This window comes from Nelumbo lutea, chromosome 7 (genome assembly GCF_056320005.1).
Source record: "Nelumbo lutea isolate HS-2025 chromosome 7, American lotus-T2T, whole genome shotgun sequence".
Lineage (NCBI taxonomy): Eukaryota > Viridiplantae > Streptophyta > Magnoliopsida > Proteales > Nelumbonaceae > Nelumbo > Nelumbo lutea.
Genome location: NC_142690.1, coordinates 55,684,434 through 55,711,954, shown reverse-complemented (window position 1 = coordinate 55,711,954; position 27,521 = coordinate 55,684,434). Strand labels below are relative to the sequence as shown.

General features: G+C 39.6%; 1 protein-coding gene across 15 annotated transcripts in view; it reads left to right on the top strand.

Annotated features, from left to right (window-relative positions):
- LOC148846481 (Translation elongation factor EF1A/initiation factor IF2gamma family protein) overlaps positions 1-27,521 on the top strand; it is a 79,850-nt gene that overhangs the window by 7,364 nt on the left and 44,965 nt on the right. For 6 of the 15 annotated variants that reach the window (XM_088954593.1, XM_088954595.1, XM_088954597.1 and 3 more), the window contains 5 exons: positions 706-997; positions 1,167-1,273; positions 24,204-24,362; positions 24,508-24,732; positions 25,015-25,092. In XM_088954593.1, coding sequence (XP_088810719.1) covers positions 1,171-1,273; positions 24,204-24,362; positions 24,508-24,732; positions 25,015-25,092 — 565 coding nt within the window. In that variant the 5' untranslated portion in view covers positions 706-997; positions 1,167-1,170. The remainder of the gene's footprint in view (positions 1-705; positions 998-1,166; positions 1,274-24,203; positions 24,363-24,507; positions 24,733-25,014; positions 25,093-27,521) is intronic. The other 9 variants (XM_088954600.1, XM_088954603.1, XM_088954604.1 and 6 more) reach the window with 3 other exon arrangements.

The window sequence follows — 27,521 nt, the reverse complement described above, 5'->3', positions numbered from 1 at the left end:
TAACACACCTATTCTTGTTTATGATGTGGGTTTGGGCCTGGTCCAATTTGAACACGACCTAGGCCCAAGCCCAAAAGTTTTCAAACTAGGTTGGGGCAGGCCTTTGGGCTGGGCTGCAAATGATCACCCCTAACTGCTGCCCAAATATTATTTTAGTTGACAAAAGAAAGGATTGAGAATGAAAATTGTAATCAAATGTGTTCAAAGTCATTTCCATTCTTGTCACAAAAAGAATTCTTTTTTTTTTTTTGGAAAAAAGAGTTTAGTTCACAAATCACAACAAAACTTTCTTATTTTCCCCATTCTTGTCCATTCTAAAATCTCATTCTGGGCAAGAATGAACAAGAATGAGAATTGAACCAAGTATGGCATTAGTTTCCTTCCACTTTTTTGGCATTCTCTTTTGTTATAATTGTGTTTCATTGGTAGAAATGTTTAAAGATTGAATAGGAAAGCAATAAACTCCATTGCATGTTGGTTGAGTGCTTTGGTTGCCCAATGAGGACTTGAAATATCATGTGGACTATCAAAGATTACTTTCCCCAAAAGCTTATTTGGCCAATGAGGGTTTATGCAACATGTTTTGTATTTGCATGGTGTCATTTCCATTCTTATTGGTTCCAAATAAATAGTTCTGTTTTGCTTATAAAAAAATGAAACATGAAATTAATTAGGAACTGATGACATTTCTCTGTATATGGGCAGTGTCTTTCATGAGAAGTCTTCCTGTGCAACTTCTTTTCAGATGGAAAAGGCAATAATCCTTAGCTGTGAATCCTATTTTTCATGCCATGACCGGGAATTATTATGGGGATGCTACTTTATTAAAATAAATTACTCCTGCTCGCCACTGCAATTACCTGCATCACATATAATAAGTGCTTAACTCATGGAAATGGACAACAGACCATCTTCAAGATGCTTTCAGTGTCAATAGCTTCATCACTGTCTTGACAGGGGATTTTTAATAATCTTTTTTGTTCCACAAGTCTTCAGGGTATGCTGGTTTTTATGGTTCAAATAAACCTTGATAAGTCTGGATATGTTGTATGTTGCATTGACCATTAGGATGTTTCACTGTGTAGGTTTGTTGTATCTCCTTTCATTTTGCTTATTGGAAATTTAATTGGATCTATCTTTTTCATTCTCTGTTTTCTTTTTTTCAGGAAAATGCCTCGAAAAGTAAATTATGGCATTGATTATGATGAAGACTATGACATGTATGATGATTATGATTATGACTATGATCACGATTCAGATGTAGAAAGAGATGGTTAGTAATTCTCTGATTCAACTTACCTCTGTACTGCTTTTTTATAAATTAACTGATGTTGGGTTTCTTTTTCAGTACCTTGTTATTCCAAATTTAACATTCTTGGGATAGCCATTTGAATTGATTTGTGAATATTGAGCTGAAGTCTAGGGTTTTTGTATTTTGGGTAATTAAATGAAGATTTGTATTAAATAGAGGGACAGGGACCCTCACAATCCTTTACATACCTGATGGAATGTTATGTACAAAATTTGACACTAACAGCCCATGTATAACATGTACCCTAATCTAACAATTTTTTTTTTTTTTTTTATACTTAGGAGCTTTCACCAATAATCTGTTTCTCTCGCGATTCAAAGTGATCAAGTGTAAGCCCTTCAAAAAGTTTGGATATATTGGCCCACCTGATGTCTGCTCTTTCCACTTTAATCACAGTTTCCTTACCAGTTTTGCCTTAAACTTTCTGCTGTTTCATTCCATCCAAATATACCAACGCACTGCAAATATACTGGCCCACCTGATCACTGACCTTTCCTTACTACTGTTCTTGTATTAATCTTCTGACTTCTATATAAAAATCCTTGAAATGCTGGGAGCCACCTTTTCTTATATGATCCTAATTAAATCTGAGTAGTGTTACTGCTCACGTTAATTTTCTGTTTGTATTATTGGGGAAGGGGTGAGATGGTAGAGACTATGCTCATGCTAATTTTCTTGTAATTCACAACCTCTTGTTGTACTTGTTCTTTATTTATTGAATGAATTCTTCTTTGCTACTGATAAAATCCGAGTATTGTTACTGATTTTTTTTTTTCAAACTGAGTAGTGTTACTGATTAAAAAAGTTCATCATAGACTAGGCAGAAAAATGCTACTTTTTTTTTGAAAATTGAGTAAAAGTTTTATTAATCCAATAGATAAGAGTTACAAGCAACCCAAGGAAAGGCATGAGATGCGACCTTTCCTTTAAGATTGATCACAGAATTACAAGTTCAAATGAACAGAGTTACAAGGTAGCCCAAAATAAAGAAGCCTAAGAAACTCCCTGTTTAGCAAGTGAGTCAGCCATTGAGTTTGCTGATCTGCCTACCCAGTGGACTCTAGTTGTCATTATTCCTTGTTAGCAAGTGAGTCAGCCATCGATTCCCCTTCAATAAGCAAATGCTCTATCCCTAGCTGGTTGGCAAGCTGGTTTCCTTGTACAGCAGCAAGCAGTTCAGCCCTTATAGAGTCTCCAAGACCCACAGGACCTGAATAATAAAGATATGATACTATCTTCATTTCTCAGCACTCTGATATGACCCAGAAATTTGACATGCAGTTCACAGACTCACAGCAGAATCCAAACCACTAGTACATCAACAGGGAACTGATATTCATTCAGAAGAAAAGGAGATCACTTACAGTAGGTCGGTTCTTCGAGAGACCGCTGGCTCTCCCAAGCACTCTCAGAATTCTGTACTCAACAAAAGTCTGTCTCCTCCATCCCCCAAAGCCCCTTCTTATATACATCTTACAGCATAACTGCCTTCCATAATAAATGCCCAGCTGGCCAACTTATAAATGCCCCACACTCTTCTTATTCCCAACTGACAAGCTATAAATGCTACTCTTCTTAATCCCAACTGACAAGCTATAAATGCTACTCTTCTTAATCCCAACTAACAAGCTATAAATGCTACAAAACTCTCCTTATTCCCTCTAGCCATAAGTTCCCCCATGTTCAATTATTTCCCCCTTTGGCCGAAAGCTGACCTTTCTCCTTTCTGGCATACGTAAAATTAATTGGGGTCCTATCATTACCCGCCGCCCAAAGTCTAACCTTGTCCTCAAGGTTGAAATGAGGAAATTGGTCGCGAAGTAAGTCAAAAGGCTCCCATGAATCTTCAAAATCAGGCAGGTCCTACCAATGGAACGGCCACAGGTTCCACCAGCATTTCCATATCAGTTGATAGAGTGGAAGGAACCACAGGAGAAGAGACATGATTGCCAATTGCCTTCTTGAGTTGCGAGACATGAAAAACAGGATGAATCCTTGCCTCTGGAGGAAGTTGAAGTTTATAAGTGACAACGCCAATTCTTTCCACAATAGCAAATGGTCCATAAAATCGAGGGGCAAGCTTTTCATTGGCTCGGTGAGCTAGAGACTGTTGGCGATAAGGTCGCACTCGCACATAAACCGAATCTCCAACCTCAAAATTAACATCACGACGACTCACATCAGTCGAGACTTTCATCTTTTGTTGTGCACGGTGTAGATGAGCACGCAACTCCCTAAGTATTGCATCTCGCTGAAGGAGAACAACTTCAACATCAACATTAGCCGTAGAGCCAAGCTCATAGCGGATTAATGGAGGAGGATCGTGCCCATAAACCACCTTGAAAGGTGTTATGCTAGTGGCAGTGTGAAAAGAGGTATTATAACTGTATTCTGCCCACGATATCCAAGAAGACCAGCGGGAGGGGGAATCAGCCGCAAAGCACCTCAAATAAGTCTCCAAACAATGATTAACTACCTCTGACTGTCCATCTGTCCGAGGATGGTAAGCTGAACTACGACGCAATTTTGAACCATGCAGGGTAAAAAGCTCGCGCCATAAGAAGCTCATAAAGACTTTATCACGATCAGATACAATCGAGCGGGCAATGCCATGTAAACGGACTATGTTGTGCAGGAAGGCCTGAGCAACTATGAGAGCTGAGAAGGGATAAAATGGGCATACTTGGAGAGACGATCGACCACCACCATAATTGTGTCAAACCCCTTTGACTTAGGAAGATCCTCAATAAAGTCCATAGCAATATCCTCCCAGATTTGTTCAGGTACGGGTAAAGGTTGTAAAAGGCCAACAGGGGACATGGCTTCATATTTACTGTGTTGACACACATCACAAGCCTGCACAAACTCTTGGACAGAACGCTTGATCCCCCACCAGTAAAATTCAGCTGCTATTTACCTGTATGTCCGGCGGATACTTGCATGACCTCCCACAACTCCCGAATGAAACTCCTTCAGTAAGGGGAATAAATGGGGAAGAAGCCGATAGAACCAATTTACCATGATAACGTAGGTGTTCTCCAATGAAAGAATAGGCGAGATAGGATGCCGGATCATGCGGTATGGCATGCTTGATGGGGCCTAGGAAAGGATCAGCATCAACTTGCTCCTTAAGGTCATCAAAATCAAGGAAAATAGGGACTGTAAGAGAGTTTAAGTGCATTTCAGCAGGAACTTTGGATAGGGCGTCAGCCATGGTATTATCGACACCCGGTTTGCACTGAATCTCAAAGTCATAATTCATAAGCTTAAGAAGCCACTTATGATGCTCACCTTCAACAATCCGTTGCTCCAACAAATACTTGAGACTACGCTGGTATGTCTGAACAATAAAGCGTCTTCCAAGAAGATAGGGGCGCCATTTTTTAATGGCAAAGACAATGGCCATTAATTCCCGCTTGTAGACAGATTTTGACTGTGCAGACAGGCTAAGCTTGTGGCTATAAAAAGCTATAGGCCAATTATTCTGCATTAATACTGCCCCGAGACCTACACCGGATGCATCCGTCCCGATCAAGAAGGGCTGGGAAAAATCTGGAAGGGCCAACACAGGTACGGTCGCCATAGCCCGTTTTAACTTCTGAAATGCATTCTCAGCCTCCACATTCCATGAGAAAGCATCCTTTTTAAGCTCTTGCGTCAATGGCCAAGCTATTTTACTATAGTTACGCACAAAACGACGATAATAGCTTGTAAGTCCCAGAAAACCGCGAAGAGATTTAAGTGAAGATGGTTGAGGCCAGTCAACCATGGCCTGTATTTTAGAAGGATCGGCAGAAACACCAGCCGCGCTAATAACATGACCCAGGTACTCAATGCTAGGCTGAGCAAAGATACATTTCTTTGAGTTGGCAAAGAGACTGTGGGCACGCAATACAGAGAAGACCTGTCGAAGGTGATCCAAATGGGCAGCTTCGGAAGCATTGTATACCAGAATATCATAAAAAAATACCAGCATAAAGCGACGGAGGAAATCATGGAATACCGTATTCATTAATGACTGGAAGGTCGAGGGCGCATTGGTGAGACCGAAGAGCATGACAAGGAATTCGTAATGGCCCTCGTGGGTGCGAAATGCAGTCTTGGGGATGTCCTCACTACGGACCCGAATCTGGTGGTAGCCCGATTTAAGATCAATTTTGCTAAAAATAGAAGCACCATGGAGCTCATTGAGAAGTTCTTCGATAACCGGAATGGGGAATTTATTCGGAACTGTAGCACGGTTAAGGGCTCTATAATCCACACAAAAACGGCAACTTTCGTCTTTCTTCTTGACTAAAAGGACCGGGCTCGAGTAGGTTCTAGTACTCGGTTGAATAATACCTGCAACCATCATCTCAGAGACAAGGCGTTCAATTTCATCTTTATGGAATTGAGGATATCTGTAAGGACAAACAGAGATAGGAGAAGTGCCCTCTTGCAAGACAATAGCATGTTCCGTAGCCCGTGTAGGGGGTAAGCCCGTAGGCATGTCAAAAACATCTTTGAACTCATCTAGTAAAGCGGAGATTGGAGGGGATGTAGGCAATACAGAGTTCAACGGAGAATCCATTATCTGCAATTGTTTTAATTCTAACAAAACCCCTTGTCCCTCATGTTGTAAGTTACGCATCATAGCATGCAAAGATACCTGAGAGGAACAAAGAGAAGGGTCGCCCTGCAACTTTACCCGGACTCCTCCCAAATTGAGCTTCATAGACATGTTGCCCCAATTCATCACTGAGTCCCCGAGGTATGCTAACCAAGGAAAACCAAGAATGACATCCCTAGAACCCAACTTTAAGGGAAAGAAATCAGCAATGACATCCAATTCGGGTAAGTTGAGGCAAACCTGACGGCAGACTCCGAAAGTTCTCACCTCATCACCATTTCCCATTTGAACTCCAAATTCATGTGTAGGGGTGCGGGGTAATTTCAATTCTTCCACTAAAGTTTCAGAGATAAAGTTGTGGGATGCACCCGAGTCTACCAATATGACCACCTTACGTGACAAAATGAGTCCACGCACCTTAAAGGAATTTGTCGCACACAACCCAACAAGAGACGAAACACAAAGTGCGGCTGATTCTGGAGCTGAAGCAATTTCAGTGTCCCCGGAAGTGCAGTCCCAATTAGACGCATCAGAAGCAATTTCCTCCACATCATCTTGAACCCATAAAATCTGAAGTGATATCTGAGCACAACGATGTCCTAGGCTGTATTTTTCGTCGCAACGAAAGCATCGACCCTTCACACATTTCTGTTGCATTCCTTTGTCAGTCATCTTTTTGAAAGCAGGAGGTGGGGCCTTAATAATAGGGTCTGATGAAGAAGGAGGTGGGATTGCGGCACGTGCAGGTCGGGTGACAGCAGAAGTAGTCACTTGCGAAACCCGTGAGTTAAATTAGGTTCCAGGGAGGGACGCTGCGGGCCCACGAGGAAATGAACTTGATTGATAGGCCCATAAGGCCTGATTCTTTTCCTCAATTTTCTGGGCTGCAACCATTTTTCTAGTCAGCCCAACGGGTTCCATTTGTCGGAGTTCGGCCTGGATATCTGGGCGCAACCCATTCACAAAGGCTGCTTCAAGGACTGATTCTGGTAGGTCACGTAAGGGGGCAGAAAGCACCTCAAAATGGCGACGATATTCCTTGATAGTAGTGGATTGACGTAATGATAGAAGCTGCTCCTGCAAGTTTCTCTCCTAAGTTGATCGGAAACGTTCAAGGAGGAGTTCTTTGAATTCTGTCCAACTGCGAAAAGGTCGCCTACCATCCTCCCAATAATACCAAGCCAGTGCATCACCCTCTAAACAGACCACTGCCGTCCATAGACGTTTTGCCGGAAGCAAGCCATTAATCTCAAAATAGCGCTCTTTGCGAAAAAGCCAGCCATCCGGATTTTCCCTATAAAAATGGGCAACTCCAACTTCTGAGGAAGTGGATCAGAAGTATGTTCCGACACTGACATTGAAGAAGATGTCGGGAAAGCTGCACTCTTCCCTTTGTCAGCCGCATGACTCGATGTGACTAAAGGAGGAGCAATGTCGGTTGCAAACAAAGGAGTTGAATAGGCCTGTTGCTGAAACAACAAATCAAATCGTCTCACTAGATCTTGAACACCTCCTTCCAGAGAGTGTACCGAGTTCTCTAGGGACGAGATCTTCGAAAGTCCTGCAGCTACCTTATCTGGATCGAGTCGCTGAAACTTATTGCGTAAGCCATCCCTCACCAAACGAAATCCAGAATGCAGAGAAGTCAGGCGTTCTTCGAAACCCTCCACCTGCGATGCCACTTCCTTAGCTGTCACCATGGCCGAGGAAAGACGTGCTCTGATACCACTGATATGACCTAGAAATTTGATACGCTGTTCACAGACTCACAACATAATCAAAACCACTAGTACATCAACAGGGAACTGATATTCATTCAGAAGAAAAGAAGACCACTTATAGTAGGTCCGTTCTTCGAGAGACCGCCGGCTCTCCCAAGCACTCTCAGAATTCTGTTCTCAACAAAAGTCTGTCTCCTCCATCCCCCAAAGCCTCTTCTTATACACATCTTACAGCATAGCTGCCTTCCATAATAAATGCCTAGCTGGCCAACTTATAAATGCCCCACACTCTTCTTATTCCCAACTGACAAGCTATAAATGCTACTCTTCTTATTCCCAACTGACAAGCTATAAATGCTACTCTTCTTAATCCCAACTAACAAGCTATAAATGCTACAAAACTCTCCTTATTCCCTCTGGCCATAAGTTCCCCCATGTTCAATTATTTCCCCCCTTGGCCGAAAGCTGACCTTTCCCCTTCCTGGCATACGTAAAATTAATTCGGGGCCTATCACACTCTTATGCTTGAAGGTCCAGGGTTACCTTGGCTACTCCCATCAAAGTTCAGCTTAATAAACTCTTCCCCAGGTGGCATCCATTATACCACATTCCTGATAGAAGTATTAGCGACTGTTTACTAGCTCCTCCATAGGTCATCAAAGGAATAGACATAAAAAAGGTTCAATGTTTTAGCCACTAAATTGCCCTTGCCAAAATACAATCTTTAACTTCTGAAAAGCTTCTTTCCTTTTCACAAAAAATTCTGGCGTTCCTTTCTTCCCAAGTAGTCCACAAGATAGCTGCTCTGGTGTACTTTCACATAATTCTCTCTCTTTGTGTGCTATTCAAATGTAGACGGAGTAAACAATGAGCTAATATCAAATGACAGGTTTCAACTACACTCTAACAACACAAAAATCCAATTCCATAAAGCTACAACAAAGGAGCAAGAGATTTGTAAGTGGTAACAGTCCTCTTTTTGAGCTTTACAAAGAACACACCAATTAGGGGATAAATACCAATTTGGTCTCTTCCTTTGTAGGTTTTCAAAGGTATTAACCTTACCATTGTAGATTTCCCAACAAAAAACAACAATCTATCTTACTGTTATTGATCAAAAAAAAAAAAAAAAACAAAAAACAACAATCTTTGGGGGAATGGGTCTAGTCTAGAATTCTTTAACCGGGAAACCTTGGGGTGCAGGAATAGAGCAAAGGGATTTGAAAAAGGAGGAGCAGGTAAAGTTGCCTTTCGGATTAGAGTCCAAATTCTTAAGTTAGGTTTGGGAGGATCCAAGCAAGTAGACTCAAGTGATAACAACGGTTTTGAGACACAAGTAGATTCATCATCACGTAACCCTCATTGAAACCCAAAATCCTAGTTTAAGGCCAAAGGAGAAATTGGGGAGGAAATAAATTTGGAAACTGACTCTTTCTTATAAAGGGAAAGAGAGTAAAGAGAGGGAAAAAAGGTCTTTAAGGGGTTGGTTGCCCACTCAATTGTCTTCCCAAAAAAGAACATCTTACCTGACCAATCTGAGGAATTGGGGAAGGATCCCATGTATATGGCCTTCTAGGATGTTGCAAGAGTTGCTTGTCAAGATACCCCAATATCCCAATCATTTTCTGAATAGCTATGAATATTATTCACCACCTTGTGCCACAAACTTTCTCTCTCCAATGGCCATCTCCATAGCTACTTTCCTAATAGAGCTTCATTCTTAAGAACTAGGTTACCTAATCCTAATCCTCCTTCCTTCTACTATCTCCCACCTAATTAGATGATCCTTCTTAGCTTCCCGTAGCTCCCACAAAAAATCCTTCATCACCTTTTCTAGTTTATTAGCTTCCCTTGAGGGTATCCTGAACACAAAGAGAAAATAAATCGGAAAACTGGAAAGTGTAGCCCTAATCAAGGTCACTCTACCCCCTAATGAAATGTAACTCTTCTTCCAAGTTTTCTATCTCTTTTCAAACTTTTCCACAATCGGATACCAGAATTGACATTCTTTTGGGTTAGCACCTAAAGGAAGACCCAAGTAGGCTAAGGGCCAAGAGGACATGGAACACTCTAGGATTGTCAGATTGAAAGAAGATTTAAAGGATTTAATAAACCCTTTTAGATTTTCACTCTCCCTAGATCTTTCCCCTCATGAAAAATGATAATATCATCAACAATTTGAAGATGAGTCATCGAGACATTGTTCCTACCTATCCTCTAACCACTTATTAGCCCCTCCTTGTCTGTTTTAGAAATCATTCTACTATACACATCTACCACAAGTGTAAACAAGAATGGAGAGTGGATCACCTTGTCTTAATCCTCTATTGCTGGGAAAAAAATCCTTAACCCCTCCATTAACTAGAACTGAAAATTTACAGGAGGTTTTATACATCCAGTCACCCAACCGCACCTTGCCACCACCTATCCCCAAATCCAATACTTGGAGGAAATCAAAGCTTCTAATGCCCAAAATTACATGTTGCAACTTGCATGGACTCTTCTAAATGAATGAAATGTCAATGTTGGACATGTGTCTGATTCCAACATCATGGATTCTTTTTTTTGGTAATAAAATAAAAAGAAGAAATACTTTGAAGGTGACTAGTGTCTTCGGAAGCGCATTGTTAAACACCCCAGAACACCAGATTAAACATTTATAATTTTTACCGTTTCTCAAACAACTACTAATGTAGTAAATGGGTGAGAATGGGTCATATCCACAGGGAAGCAAGTGAAAAATTAATATATACTTAGATCCGGACAAGAGAATACAATCGAGAATTGCAGAAAATAAGAAAATATAATCTATTATTGCTGAAATTAAATGTTTCGAATTTAAAATAAAAATTAGAATTTAATAAAGTATGGAAATCAACAAAGGAAATAAAAGAAATAAATAAAAAAAACGATCCAGAATCCGGATCCGGTGGTGGTAGCTGCAGATTGGCCAGACAGCTTGGAGAAACCCCTCCTGACAAGAACCAGGCGTCTGTCCTTTCTACAACCCTTGAACCCCTCGAGACACCTTAGCCTTGAACCGAACGAATTCAGATCTGCAAAACAGAGAAAAGGACAAGAATTAAATCTAAAAGATTGCAGAAATAAAAATAACAGAAAAGAAAATAAAGAAAAGAAAAGAATGGTTGATTAGATCCAGTGGCGGTAGTTGCAGATTGGTTGAACAGCTTGCAGGAACCCCTCTTGACAAGATCTGGGCGTCCTCCCCTTCTACAACCCTTGAAATCCTCAAGAAACCTTAGTCTTGTTAATTGGGTGAGTTGACCAACCCCTTCTACAGGGCCCCTAGGACCCTTTTTATAGAGAAGGGTGGATATAACTGGAATTAGAGAGAAAGAGGGGGGTGGAAGTTGGGTTTTAGCAAAAATATGGGTGCCATAGGGTTTAGAATGAAGGGTTAAGATGGTTCTAGGGTGATCCTAAGGTTGAGAAGAAAAGGAGAAGGCACCCAATATTATGTAAGGCTGAGATTTAATGGCTAAAGGCTGAATGGTGAAGATTAGAAGTCAGGTGGCTCCTAGGGTTAGAATGCTAAAAAGAGAGTGCCCTAGAATGGATGGTGGAGACTAGAAGGGATGGAAGGTGATGATTTAGCAGTTAGGGGTGGCTAGGGTTTGTTAAGAGTGAAAAGAATGGGTTAAAAGGCGCCCTAGGGTTTGCTAAGGCGTGAGAAGCATGCTTATACAGTAGGAGGGGTGCCAAACTAGGTTTAGCAGCTAGGAGGCACCCTCTTGCTTTTAGTTTTTCACAAAAACACCCCCTCTCTCAGCTGGACTTCCCACTAGCTTCCCAAAATTTGCATTTCAGCCATGAAAACTTTCCAGTTTTCCCCAGAATTTGCACAGAGACCCTTAGAGGCCACAACATTGCATTTAACTAGGAAAAATGCACATCTTGACTATTCTAAGGCCGAAAATACCCCTGAATTGATGCCCTTAAGGCATCAAAATGCAGAGTTATCAGTGACCAGAAGTCACCTGAGAGAGAAAAGAAGAGAACTCCGATCCCACCCAATTATCAACAACTTTCAACTCAACCAAACAAGAAAGAGATCCCCATGCCCATCCTCCCAGGTGAAGAAAATAAACCAACAAAACAAAACACAAAAACTACACCCCACAATCAATCTTGACAGCAATAGTGCTCAAGCAAAAACCTAACCAACTAAACAGAAACGAAAACAAAATAATCCCATCAAGTGTCTCCCAACCAACATCCTAAAAGGAACAAAGAAACACCGTTGATTCTTGAGGGACTTATATGCAACATTTTCCTTTCTCTCCTTGCTTAATTTACAAAAATGAATAGCTAATGCATAAAACGGATTACATTTTTCCCATAAAACATTATTAAGTAATAAAGATAAAATTTTGAACCCTTTTATAGGTATATAATGATGGATGTCACAAAAAAAGATGGACTATCTTGATAGCTTATATTTTTTCTTATAGATATGTCTGCAAGCCATTTGCTCTTTGGTTTTTCCCAGTCAGACTCCTCAACACATGTTGAATTCTAACTTATATGTCTGTGTCTATGCAAGATGTGGCACTGCCAAAATAAGAATACCAAGACACACCAACAAGAAATAAATTTACATAGCTGCAACTAATCAGTCATCACACTCTTGTACAATCCTTTAAAACAAAGGCGTCCTACATTCTCACATCTTCCTGCATGCTTTTACGTCTTCCCTTTGATTCATTACCTCTACTAATCCTTCAACTTTGCTGTCCTCCATAGTGCCCTTGACATGACATGCTTAACCTAGCAACTATTTTAAAAGATGTGCCTAGGTTCACAAGAAAGGCTTATTTTGTGGGGTGTCTCACCTGAACAACTAGGCATATCTTATGTTGCCTTTTGTGTTTTTGACAGAAATCTTGAGATTGATGTTTGAATAGGTAATTAGTATATTACAGGTTATAAGTGACATTTAGAGCTTAAACGGTTAAACCTATGTAGTACTTGAACCTTTATGTTAATAACATGTTGCTCTAACAATCAAGCTAATAAAAGATTTTGGAATTAGTTATTTCTTTTAGAATTTAGGTTTGATAGATGACCTGATATTTTTTGTGGAGGAGGTATTAGCAAGAAGGTAGCAAATCTAAAGGAGCTGATCAAAAGCTTTGAAAGAGTATCTAATCTGAAAATAAATTGGGAGAAGAGTTGCATAGCAGGTATAAACTTGGAGGATGGGGAGATTGAGGCTATAGCAGAGTGTCTTGAGTGTTTCATCTCTTCTTGGCCTATGTCCTACTTAGGGCTTCCATTAGGAGAAAATCCTAGGGAGAGTAGATTTTGAACCCAGTGCTAGAAAAGTTTGAGAAGAGATTAGCTTCATGGAAGAGGAATTACATCTCTTTCGGAGGGAGAATCACCTTAATAAGAGCTACATTGGCAAACTTACCCACTTGTCTATTTTTAGGATACCACCTAGGGAGGCTAAGAAGTTGGAGAAGTTGATGAGAGGTTTCTTGTGGGAGCTGGGACAAGGAAAAAAATGATCATTTGGTTAAATGGGAAATTGTTTGTAGAAATAAAGAAGAGGGGGTTTGGGACTAGGGAGGGTGGTTTCAAAAAATCAAGCCTTATTAGGGAAATGGTTGTGGCATTGGCCATTGGAAAGCGAGAGGCTTTGATATGAGGTGGTGGGAAGCATTCATGGGAGTTTAGAGAATGGGTGGGATGCTGGTATCAAGGCAGGCTAACTTGGTGGCACCTTGGAAGGCCATTCATAACACCCTTCCTCAATTTCTTAGGTTTATTAGGTATGGAATTTGTTCAGGCGATGCTGTCCATTTTTGGGAGGACATTTGGGTAGGGAACATCCCTCCAAAGGACCTTTTCCCTTTCTTATTTTTTGTTTCTTTGTATAAAAAAGAGGTGGTCTCAAAATTTGTCTCATCTTTGGGAACACCTATTGGCTCCTAATTGGAACTTTGAGTTTCGTATGGGATTAAGAGATGATGAAATTGAATCCCTCTCTGACTTGCTTTGTTGCCTTAGTTAGGTCCATGGTTTTCAAACTGCCATTGACCCGGATGGTCGGACCGTTCGGCCTGGAAACCATCCAGGCAGTTGGTTCTATTTTACCCCAAACTTGGTCCCTGGCAAAAAACCGTTGAATCGGTCAACGAACCATTGACCTGGGTGGTTGAACAATTGACCTGTTCGACCCGTTCAATGGTTTTGGCCGTTTTTAAATTTTAATTATTTTTTTATTTTTTAATTTATTTTGTCAGAATGTGCCGTCCGTTCGGATCGGATGGTTGAACTATCGACCTGGAAACCGGTGGCTAGAAGAGTTCCGGTTCTGGATCATTTTTTAAAACATTGATTAGGTCTACTTGGATCCCTCCTAGCCAGACAAAAGGGTGTGGGCTCCTAGACCCAAAGGATCCTTTCTGCCAAAGGAAATCTGGTGCAGGCCAATTCCTCCAAAGATTATGGCTTGTTGTTGGGAAGTATACTATGGAAAAGTAATCACACTAGATAACTTGCGAAAGGGAAGACCTTTCCTTTGTATTTCTCCCAACTGGTGTATCCAATATAGAGCTCATGGGGAGGATTGTTACCATCTACTTATATCTTGTCCATTTTCTGCAGACCTATGGGCTTGGTTACTTTTGTTGTTTGGGAGTAGTTGGAGCTTATCAACAGAAGTTTGCATGGTATTTGACCATTCTACTTTCTCTTGGCCTACAAAAAGAGGGAGAATTATGTGGAGATGTGCTCGCGCTGCCCTACTTTGGACATTATGGGAAGAAAGGAATGCTAGAATTTTTCAAGAAAAGGAGCAGCTAGGAACTGAAAGACTGTGTTGCATAGGGTAATACTTTGGCGGAAGACTTGCTGAAGCTGAACTTTGATGGAAGTAACATGAATAACCCAGGATTATCTGGAATGGGGGGTGTTATGAGGAACGAGAGTGGACAGATTGTTTTGGTTTACTTGGGTCCTTTAGGATTTGGAGACGCTATCTACTGCTGTACAAGGGGTGCAATTTGCAAACCAGTTGGGGGTAGAGCATTTGATAATTGAAGGGGACTCCAAGGTGGTGGTGGACTGGCTCAAAAACACTGAGGATGTTATATGGTGCTACAAGAATGAAATGAAGAAATTTAATTGGTTGACAAGGAACATGTTGGTTTCTATACGGTGGGTGGGGAGATCAGCGGATGCTTGGCTGGTGTGTTAGCCAAGCAAGGGGTAAATAGGGAAGATTGTTTTGGGCTCAGCTGTGATTTATGTAATTTATTCCTAGATTACTTGTAAGCTTCTAGGTGGGACTGCAGCTCGTGCCTCTCCGTGGGGTGTTGTATGAAGTTACAACTCTAAATTGGTTTCTGAATTAATAAAATTATACTATTACTCATAAAAAATTCATAACTCAACTCAGCTCAGTCTTAATCCCACTTATTCTGATATTGTTATACATTAATTTTTTTCCTTTTTCTTCTTTTTGTTTATTTTGTTAAGTGTTGCACTGTTGTCTCATTTTGCTTAGTTTGCATTTTACCTTTTGCCTCCCACCCTGGGATCTAGGAACCCCTGTTGCTTTGGTTGTGCTTTTACTTTTAAAACACTAAGCCCAACCTGGACCAGCTTTTTGTACTGCAAGGTTGCCTATTCCCTTCTTCCTTAATCAGATATAACCCTTCAGATTAGTTAATTCCTATTGATTCTAAAATCTAAATGTTCTATTAACAGAGTTCTGTGCATCACAATTCACAAGGATTGATTAGCTTCCCCATAATCACTTCAAGAAAAATATTGTACCTCATTTTTAAATAAGCCTTTTAGTTTTCATGTAGACATTTCAAACAAAAAGCTTCAATGCAATAAAGTGTCTCATGATGGTATTGTGACAAAATATTGTTGTAATTAATTCACTATATGCAAGAAATTTATAGTGTGGACTTAGGAGGTCTGAATCCTTTGATTGTTAGGTGTGATTCCAATCTAGAGTTAGAGTTCTAAGTAAGATGCCAATGACAACCTTCTGAATTGCTTCGGTTGGATCCTATCATGCCAATTGGATGGTATACATCACTGATGGATCTTAATACAACATTCCTAGTTTCCTACAACTTGGATTGAAGCAAGAACAATAAGATGAGGGAGATGGAACAAGATGAGAGAAATTTCAGGCCGACGGGGAAGTGGTGATTGGAGACGGTTATTGAAGCAAAAAATTTCTTACTTGAGCAGGGATGGACAAAAGGTAAGGCTTATCTGAAAATCAGAGAAGGTAGTAGGGCAATGATCTTTCTACCAGAGGAAGCATGTTACTGGTTGAAAGGCTTTGTCGATGGAACAATTAACACTATTAGGGAAGAAGGTTGGAAAAACTCAGTAGTATGTTGTGGGAAAAGATTTGAAACAGTACTGAGAAGGAATGGGAGAGGATGAATTATCATGGTAACAGAACACTTTAGCCCTAACAAAAAGCAAATGATTTGTATATCGGAAGGACAGAAGGGGCAAGGATGGGCTTCCTTTTTCAATAATCTTCATGCCTTTCTCTTGGAAATCAAGAGGAAGGTTGCGGAAGAATCTGATAAAAATCCGCTTGAGAGTATTCCAACGAACCATTGTACTCTAGAGCCTAGCAAAGGGCAAAGCCCCTTTTGTCAAGAAATCTTGGTAGCAAGTTCAAATGAAAACCAAAAAATAGCACTTGAAGAAGGGAGAGGCAAATGGGAGCATAGGATGGTATTAACGGCAGATAGGGTGGTAAGGGATTGGACGAAAATTCTAGATGCAGTTGTGGAAAGACCGAGTTTAGAAGGTGATGTTGTTTTATTGTCGTTTGCCGAGAAGAAAGCCATTCTTGATATTGGCGATGTGAAGCTGAGCTTCAATATAGTCCAAATAGATGGAGGACTGATTCAGATTCAAAACTGGGTCCCAATTTGCAATGAAGTAGAGCCACAAGACGGCAGTATCCTCATCAAGCTATTAGAGCTTCCCTTTAATCTCTGGAGCGAATCGACCTTAGGAAAAGTCGTTAGAGCTCTAGACAGTGTTCTATTGGAGTTAAACCAGAGGAGCCTGCGTGCTGTAGAACTTAAAGTTGCAGGAATCAAGCCGGACAACCTGCCTCATTCATTTGAAATACTCTTAGATGGCGCCTGGTACAAAGTATGGTTGGCCTCAGAAGATGAGGCGTCGCACTAGGGAAGACGAATAGGGGTAGGTGGCGAAGGTGAGGTCACAGGATGGAGCACACGTGGCTCCCAGGGAATGGATGAGGAGCTTGCAATGCGTGGAAGAGTTAACGAAGATCTTTAGATGGCCTTTCCTATGATGACGTGGCCAGAAGGGGAAACGGTTTGGCGGGTCTCAACAAAGTTGCTTTATCTGAATCGGTTGGAAGAGCGGTTAAGCCAACAAACGGACCACATGTAGCCAATAGTGGACCACGTGACAACTTAAGTCGCCACGTGGGGTGGGAAAGGGAAAGAGAGTTAGTAGACGAGAACTCTCGTCTATCATCTTCCAGGAAAGGTTAGGCCGAACTGAGTGAGTTACAGAAAAGGAAAATAGAAAGAGGAAATTGTCCGCTAAGCTGGGTCCATCGACCGGACTGTGAAGAGCAGGCGTGCAATGTAGTTGATCGCCTAAGTTCGTGCTACATTAGAAACAAAATAGAAGAAAGGGAAGAGAAAGACCAAGGGTGTGTAAATTGCAGTTCTAAGAGTGATTTTGAGGAGTGTTTAGAAGAGATTGCGAGTTTAGATAGTTTGGAAGAGGGAGGACTTCACGAAGCTCAAAACAGGGAGGCATTAAATTTGGAGCATCTTTTTCTTGGAGATATGGTGGGAGTACAAAAGGAGAACTTGGGGGTTCGGGTGAACGAAACAAAAATCTCTAATTGGGCAGCCCAAAGCCCAAAAATGGACAAGCCTTTACCAAGTTTTAGTGCCATGCAAGAAGCTGAGGAGATGGCTCAAGTTAACCCATAACTAAACAAGGGTACATCACAGAGAGGTAAACAATCGGGTAAGGGAAAAGGTCTTTGTGTAGACCAATATGCAAGAAGCTGAGGAGATGTCTCAAGTTAACCCATAACTAAACAAGGGTACATCACAGAGAGGTAAACAATCGGGTAAGGGAAAATGTCTTTGTGTAGACCAATTGACCGGACATAGTCCCCCCCAAACCGAGGAGATAGAAAGCTCCAATTGCTCTTTATAGGGATTGACAACCAACAATCCTTATTTTCCCCTTTCTCACAACCCTTAGTCGAATTTAGGTAACTTTGTCAATTTAGTTTTTGCTACTGACGAGTGTTTTGTCTCCCTTGTTCCAGATTCCCTTCTCAACCAAGAGTCAGAGGCCCATGGATAGAAAGCCATTGTGAGGATACAAGGGGAGAAGGAAGGGGAGGAAATGGAGGGGAAAACATGCAAGGATAAAAGGATCTGGGGAATCATTTAGAGAATAATGGGTGAAGTGGAGAGGAATGAATTGTAGAGGGAGGTTACAAATGGGGCAGAAAGGGCTCCTGGTGGAGTGAATGTGGTAAGGAATGAGGAGAGGATTAGGAGAGGAAAGTGTGGAACATTAGAAAAAGGGGGAACTAGTAGGGAAGATTCAGTAGCAGAATTTGTGGGAAAGCTAGGGCGTAAACTGAAGAATCCAAATGATTTAAAAGCCTTTCTACAAAAAAAGGAGGATAGTAAGATTAAGAAAAGAAAATTGAGTGAAGTTGATAGATTAAAAGGATATATTGAGGGGGATAAGAAGTTTGTGGTGAAAGGGGACAAAGGAAAGGGCTTTAATAGATTTTGGTGGTGCTAGGGTTGCTCTAACAAAGTTAAAATGTGAATCCTAACTTGGAATGTGAGGGGGTTGGGTAGTGCTAGGAAGAGAGTAACAATTAAAGAGGTGATTAAGAAGTTTAATCCAGATGTGGTGTTAATTTAGGAGTCCAATAGAATGGATTTAAATTGCAAATGGGCAGGAAGTGTTTGGAGAGCTAGGGGGATAAAGTGGGTGGCTGCTCCTTCATGGGGGTCCTCAGGTGAGATTGTAACTTTATGGAAAGAAGATGTGCTAATAGGAGTGGAGGAATTAATAGGTGATCATTCTATTTCTTTGAAATTTAGGCAGGTGGAAGATGGTTTTGAATGGGTACTAACAAATGTGTATGGCCCCAACGACTATAGGCAGTGAAAGAAATTGTGGGAATAATTGATTGATATTAGGGGCCTTTGGGATGGACCTTGGTGTGTGGGAGGGGATTTTAATGTAGTGAGATTCAAAGAGGAAACCAACAACCCTAAACAGAGAGTGACAACAAGTATGAGAAAATTCAATCAGCTTGTGGATACTTTTGAGCTTAAAGAATCTCCACTCCTAAATAATATCTACACCTGGTCTAACCTTCAATCAAGTCCAATATGCTCTAAGCTGGACAGGTTCTTGTTCTCTACAGATTGGGAGGAGCATTGGGGTAACCTAACATCTAGGGAACTTCCTAGACTTACTTCAGACCACTGGCCTATAGTGATGTGTAAGGAGGAAATGAGAGGTGATGGACTTGCCCCTTTTAGGTTTGAAAACATGTGGTTGATCCATCCGGGTTTCATTGAGAAAATCAGAGAGTGGTGGGAGCAATTTAATCCGTCAGTAGAGTGGAAGCTACCTTTGCCCTATGGAACTGTTATCAGGTTATTCTGTGGCTGAGTTGGTAAGAAATTGGAAAGAGATAGCTACCTTTGCCCTATGTAAGAGGACTCTTAGCCCTTCTTGGTCCCCTCCTCCCTATGGATTCATAAAACTGAATTTTGATAGTGGTAGCTTAAGGAATCCAGGGCCTTCTGGGATTGGGGGAGTGTTCAGGAATGAGGATGGGGTTATTACTGCCATGTTTTCAAGCCCAATTGGAGAAGGAGACTCTCTTAGGGCAGAGATTCTTGCAGCCCTGGAAGGTATCCAAAGAGCAAGTGATCTGAACATTAGATGTTTGATTCTTGAAGGTGACTCGGAGGTGGTGATTTGATGGCTAAAGGAAGAAGACATTGGTTTGTGGAGTAATAACAATGAAAAGAAAAAATTCAAATGGCTGAGTAGGGACATTGTAATGCCATACAGATGGGTGAAGAGGACTGCTAACTCATTTGCAGATGGGTTAGCCAAGCAAGGAATGAATAGGGAATCTATGTTATGGGCTAAATTTTAACTTTCTTCCAATGTATTATGGTGGTGGGGAGTTAGGACATTTTACCTCCCCCCTTTGTAATTAAAGTATCACAAAGCTTCACATCATTAAATTCATAAAAAAAAAGCTTCACATTATTAATAAAGTTTTTTGTTACTGATCCAAAAAAAAATCACTATATACAAAGGTGATATGCAAAGTTCTAATAGCTATTGAAGGATTAAACTCCTGAGCCTCACTATACTTTGGGAGAGAGTAATTGAACAAAGATTATGACTTGAAACAAGTGTATCAGAGAATCATTTTGACTTTATGACAGGGAGATCAACCATGGAAGTGATATTTCTTTTGAAATGATTGATATAAAAGTTCAGAGAGAAGAAGAAAGATCTTCATATGGTGTTCATTGATCTAGAAAAGGCTTATGATGGAGTTTCTAAAGAGATAATATGGTGGGTCTTGGAAAAGAAAGGGGCTCAAAATAGGTATACAAACGTAATTAAGGGTATGTATGAGGGGGTAACAACCAATGTTACGACACTAGTGGGAGACTTTAGATTTTACAATTACGATGGGTCTTCAACAAGGTTCAACATTTAGCCCTTATCTATTTGCACTGATCATAGATTAATTGACTAAACATATTCAAGAAGAAGTTCTAGGGTGCATGTTGTTTGTGGATGACCTTTTTTTAATTGATGAAACTAATGAAAGAGTAAATGCAAAATTAAACTTATGGACAAATGCCCTATAGGTTATATTAAAGCAATGTGGTCAGACTAGAGCCCCCTGATCAGACACGTGGCTTCCTATTAATTTAGGAAATATCATTTCATAAGCGGCTTGCTCTCATTTTTAAACAGAATTCAAATCACTCTAAAACAGTTGAGAGTGGTTAGCTCAACTTTCAATTAGGAGGCTTCAAGCTTAGTCATGTGTCAAACCACTCTTTCAAAAGTAAGGTAATTAAATTAAAAATAACTAAATAGCAGTTTCTCATCTCCATAAAAATAAAATTTAATTTAATCTCTTAAATTAAATAATAAAAACTGGGTGTTAAACAAAAATGATAAGCATGCATGAGTAAAATAATATATGAGTAAGCATACATGAGTAAAAAAGTATATCAGAATACTAGCCCATACTTGGTTCAAGTGGTCATGCCTAGTTTAGTAATCATAGGAATGAAAATGAGGATACACTTAGGATTGGAGACCAAGAGATAACTCAATGTGACCATTTCCGATATTTTGGTTCAATAATTCATAACAAAGGAGAGATTGAGGAGGATGTAACCCAAAGAACTAGAGCAGGTTGAGCAAAATGGCGGGGTGCATCTGGACCTTTGTGTGATAGGAGAATACCACTTAGATTAAAATGAGAGAGAGTAGGTTAAGATGGTTTGGTCATGTGCATAGAAGACCACCAACAGATCTAGTTAGAAGAAGTGATTTGTCACAAGTGGAGGGGGCTAGAAGAGCTAGGGGTAAACCAAAAAGTTCATGGGTAGAGGTAGTAAGAAATGATTTAAGCAATTTAATAGTGGATGTGGTTTTAAATAGAACGGATTGGTGAAACAGGATTCATGTAGCCGACTCCATATGGTTGGGATAAGGCAATAAGGCATGGATGATGATGGCATTTCAAACAAAAAGTATATTTTGGTAAGGAGTTTAATTCTTATCAGAAGGTGCTATTTTTGTCTGATTTTGAAGTAGGGAGGAAATTACAGCTTGCGGAAAAAGAGGGGTGTGAATCCTCCAAGGATATTGTAAGCCCCCATGGCAATGATAAGGTGGGTGGTGATTTGTTTTCCAATGTCACCATTGGAAAACTGGGGACGGATTTAGTGAGGAAAAGAGTTGCAAGTTTGGTTGAAAAAATCAGAAATGATGATGCTTTGTTGGTAGACTTGAAGAAACCCAGAGGTTCAAATGGTGGTCAATTAGTTCATGTCACATGGTCTTTCATCACTTAAAGGGCTCTTTGGGGTTGGTCCTTGCAGTAAGTATAAGAGGTATTACAAAAGAAAAGGGGTGAAGGATAGGCCAAATTCTCATAACAGCGCAAGAAACAATCTTAGCTTGGACTTGTTGAAGGGGGCAGGAAATATGGACTTGGAAAAAGAGACAAACGGAGAGGAGAAAAATGAGGTCTTGGATTGAGTAAGAAAAATAGAAGGAAATATGGACTTGGAAAAAATAGTAGAAATTGAAGTCCAAGTAAGCAAGTTATTAGGGTTATTTGTTAAAGGAGGGGAAGAATTTGCAAGATAAATGTTCCAGGAGTTGGAAAATATATACCCTTTGAACGATGAAAGCTTCTTAGGTGAGGCCTGATTGGTGAAAGTTGTTAGGGTATTTGTTGGTTTGGGGATCTTTGGGGGGTTTGCTGGATTTGGAAGTGCCTTGGCTTTTGGCAGTGAGTCTTGTTGTGTTTGTAAAATTTGGGGAAGAATGTGTATTGGGAAATATATGTATTGGGAAAAATGTGTATATGAATAGCGTCTAAATGCACATACTAGTGATTTAAAAGGTGCACTTGGGGCGCTCAAGCAAGGAGCATTTTAAGGCAGGCATGTGTCTTGCCTAGATCCCAAGCGCAACACTTTCAAAAGGCATGCACTTGGTGCACCTTGCACTTCAGCTTAGGCATGCACTTTTTTTTTTTTTTTTAATCTTTTTGTGCTTCAGCCCAAGCCCAAGTGCCTCGCGCTTCACCCCCTATTTGCGAATGTTGTTCATTCATTCATCCTAATAAAATAATTTCTTAAAAGGCAATTAAAATTATAAAATCAATTTTTTTATTTTTTATTTTTGCGTAGGTATTAACATTTTAAGACCCTAACATGGACTTGTTTGGGCTTGCCTCGAGGGGCTTGGTACAACGACGGCTTGTAGAATCAAGAATGCAAAATGTAATTGCATTAGCTTTGTTGAAAGATACAATACAGCAGCCTAGTAGAAAAACACTAGGAAGACCACCATTTTACAAAAAAAAAGCTATTTTAAGTAATGAAATTGAGGGGAAAAAGAGATTGAGGGTTTTACATGCTTGAATATGTTCTATATGTTTGATTGTTTTAAAATTTCATTTAAATATGCTTTACATGTTATGTTTATGTATTTTGATTTTAGACAATAGGTTTGTTAACACATTTCTTTTTAAGTTAAGTTTATATTTTTTATTAATATAACGTTTACTATTTTTATTTTTATTTTTTATTTTTGCATTTTTGATTTTTTAGATTTTTTTTTTATTTTTGTATTTTTGTGCCTTGCTTCAAAAAGGTGCGTGCCTCAACTTGCACCTTGTGCCTTGGGCGCAAATTGCCCCTCGCACTTTTAAAACATTGGCACATTCACATTTTATGCTCATAATTTCATATATCTTCTATAAAGGTTAAGTATGATTCTTCTTATACTCGAAGAAGATCATAGGCGAGGTCACTCAATGTACAACTAATTGCTAGCCATTGGGAATACAAAAACCCCATAGATGAGAGAAGATTTTATCATTTGTGTTGCACACGTACGGAAGTATCGGCGATGGAGATGGAAATGGTCTTGCTGTTCCCAACTGATTCAGACCCAATTAATAATTGGGTTGGGACTGGTTCTTGTTGTTCTGAATCAATTCAGACCCAAACCAATTATAGTTAATGATATAAAAAGATATCTTGGGTTTTTTTTGTAATTTTGTTATACTTTATGTCTAAAAGAGTAAATTTCATAAACAGTACATAAGATAATTATGGTTAAAATATTGATCAAAAAGATAATTATGGTTAAAAACACATTTTATCAACGTATAAACAGTTCAGTGTTTTAGTTTCAGTTTTATTAAGGTTTATATTCTCAAAATGAAGTTCTAAATTGTTATTATCATTGGTAATTATAGGCGCCAAGTATAATTGGGTCAGACTCGGTTGTCTTGATTAATAAACCGTTCGGACTGTCTGGTTCTGGGTCCTGCTTATTGTCCTGATTAGTAATTGGAATGGGATTGGTACACTCTGTCCTGAACCAGACCCGACCTATTGACAGCTCTAAACACCAGTAGAAATTAAACTCCAATATTCGCATAAATAAAACTATTGTATGGGCTCCACAGACATGCTAAAATGACCAAAATACCCCTACAGTCCAAAAATATAGAAGTACATAAAATTTAGAAAATTTCAAGACTTAAGGTTCTACATCAGGATCACTGGGAGCAGCACTGGTAATGGTCTTTTCTGTACTGGTGGTTAACTGAATTTGTTGATATGGTGATGTGAGCAGGATCCTATCTGCTCTTACTATTTGCTGCACAAATATGTCATTTCCACATATTTATTTACTCTCACTTCACTTCTTCTAACAGGAGGAATGCTTGAGGTAAGGCAGGCAATTGCCAAGCCTGGTATTTGGTGTTGCTCCATTTGCACATATGATAATGATGAAAGTATGCCTGTCTGTGACATTTGTGGGGTTTTTCGGAATCCACCAGTTAATGTTAGCAGCACTGGCAGTAAGAAAACAGGTATGTTAGTATTAAGGTGTTAATAGAAGCATTATGCCAGTTTCTATATCCTATAATGGTTAAGGAATTCTGTGATATGAGTTGGTATTTATCCAACCTTATTTAAATTTCTTGCCCCTTTATAGAATAGAGTTCTTTCATGCAGTTGATGACATGTGCAAAGATTCTGGAGCATCCATAATGGCCAAGTCTCTTTTTGCATCATTGCCTCGTCGGACGCCCAAAATGGCCATTATCTTTCAGCAAGAAAGTGATGATTTTGTGAGGAAAGAGGCCAATAACTTCCACAGGACTGGAAATATCCAATGCCATTTTTCTGATTTCCATAACGCATTTAAGTCTCCTTGTTGCAATTACCATATCAACATAGGTCTGCATAATCTAAAATAGGATGTGACTCCAGAAGGATAAAATTTATTTGTTCTCTATCATTTATTGGGTGCTGATTAAAAAGTAAAGAAACATTCATGCAAGGCATAATTGAGATTTCTGTACACCAATTATTATGTTTTTCTGTATTTGAATTTTGAAATTCAAATTTATATTCTTATACTATGGTCAACTATTTGAAACATTTTTTTATTCATGTTTGTTACTGTCAAGTTCCATGATTGCCACACATAGTTCTAAACATTCATGTTATTGAAAACAGACCCATTCAAGTTTGATAGACCCTCTCCAGATGATTTGGTTTCTGAAGGGAAGAATTCTTCCAGGAAGGTTTCAAAAGGTATCTGCTAACATGTTAGAACTTTTTTTTTGATAAGTGCTAACATGTTGGAACTATTCTGTGGTTGTATAAACCAATGATATGTAGTTGCTCTTTTTATATGATTTTGACATTCAGTAATGTTATTAACTTATTATGCTGCAAATGTGAAAGATTTTTGTCCTATTAGCCTTGTTGGAAGTGTGTATAAAATTATTGCTTAGGTGTTGTCTTCTAAAATGAAGAGCCTTGTTGAAGGGAGGCATATTTTGGATGGAGTTTTTGTGGATACAGCTATGTCAGCTGGTTTTTTTTGGACTATATGCTCAAAAGGATGAATTTTGGGACCAATTGAGGAACCATATAAAAGTTTGTATCTCAAATTTGAGTTTCTCAATTATTTTTAATGGTTGCTTGCATGGGAGATTTTTTAGTTTGAGAGGGATTAGGCAAGGGGATCCTCTTCCTTCCCTCCTTTTTATCTTCATCATGGAAGCTCTCAGCAAGATGGTCAAGAGAGCGGGGTAGCTGGGCTTGATTGAGGGTTTCGGGATGCGTGAGGAGAGGAGCATCCCTCTTTTACAGTTTACGGGTGTCACTCTCTTCTTCTGTAAGGCAGATTCAATTTCAGACAAAGTTTTGAATCTGAGTTTCATCTCAAAATGGTTTGAGGCCATCTCAGGTATGAAAATCAACTTTTTTAAGAGTGAATTGTTTGCTGTTGGTGAGGGTGTGAATGCTGATTTGTTGGCTGTAATTTTTGTAAATTTCCCACAAGATACTTGGGGCTTTCACTAATAGAGAAGAGCATTGCAAAATCAGTTTGGAATCCAGTCATTGAAAGGGTGGAAAAAAGGCTTTCAGGGTGGAAGACTAGGTATCTATCTAAAGGGGGAAAGTTGATTTTCAAAATGGGATAAGGAAGCTGTCCCATTTTGAAGTATGGTTCTTCTTATGCTCAAAGAAGATTATATCCTGTTAGTGCTTTTAGATTTTCTCCTTGTGCTTTTATGTATGGTTCTTATGCTAACAGGGAAGCTCTGGTATGAAGTTAGGTTGAAAGATTTATATCCTGGGCTTTTTGATTTAGCTGTTAACAAGGAACTTTGGTGGCAGACTGGTTGATGCTTCAAAATGGGACAGCAGTTTGATCTCCTACTTTCAGAAGGAACTTAAATGATTGCACAGTGGAGCAATTGGCTGACATGTTACATAATCTGTATAGCTTTATATGGGGTAAATTAGGGTAAATTGATAAAAGAGATTGGAGATGGTGCAAGGATGGTGGTTTTTCGGTTAAAGCCTTTAATAGTAAGCAGGTGGAGAGGAGGGAGAGATTTTCCTCGGAAGAGTGTTTGGTGCACAATTGCTTCAAAAGGAGGTTGCTTTTCTTATGCGGACAGCCTCTCTTAATTAATGTTTGACTAGAGACAACTTACTGAAAAGGGGATTTCTATTTTATAGCACTAACTGCGTTTTTTTATCAATATGCACTAACTGCATTTGTTTCTCTTTTTGTTTTGGGCAATATTGTAAAATGAGTTTTTGATTTGGGGAGGGTTAAGAGATTGTGCCCCTCCCTTGCTCTCCTATATTTGTTTCTCTTTTTATTTTAAGTTTTAATAAAAGTTTCAGTTAATCATAAAAAAAAAGCACCAACTGCATTTTCTGTAACAAGGAAGTGGAATCTGTTGTCCACTTATTCTCGCATTGTTGTTTTTCTAGAAGTCTCCAAAGTTTTAGACATTTTTGGGTTATACTTTTGTCTTCCAAAATTTGTGCTGGAGCTTTAAACTAGTTGGCAATTGAAGGGCCTGAGTAAAAAAAGGAAAACTAGAAAAGTAGTTTGGAAAGTGATTCCTCTAGCAATTTTTTGGATTGTGTGAATGGAAAGAAATGACAGAATTTTTGAAGCTGTGGAGAAATCATAACATTTATATGTAAAGGAACTATGGGGTAGAGTTCACTATTGGGTTGCAATGAACAAAAGTTTTACAGAGAATGGATGGGACTCTGGCATTCTGGCAAGAACTGCAAGGGCATTTCCTTGGAAAGCAATCCAAGCTATGCTGCCTCTTTTTTTTCCCTGGATCCGATATGATTTGCACTCTGGCCACCTTATTAAATTTTGGAAACAAGTTTGGGTTGGGGATTCTCCTTTGAAAGAACCCAATTTTTTTTTTCCATATCTACCTTCATGGATGAATCATTTTATACTTTTCTTGTACCTTCTGACTCTTCTTTGGGGTTTGGTTGAAATTTGGGACTGAGGAGAGAGATCAGAATTGGACAGTACCTTATCACTTTTATCCATCCTCGAAGGAGTGTTCCTGGAACAAACAAAGGTAGACAGCAGAATTTGGATTCTCTCTCCTTCTGGGACCTTCTCTTGTGCCTCTTTTTTTTAAGCCTTAACACAACTGGCTATTCCTTTTGGTTTGTCCTTACTG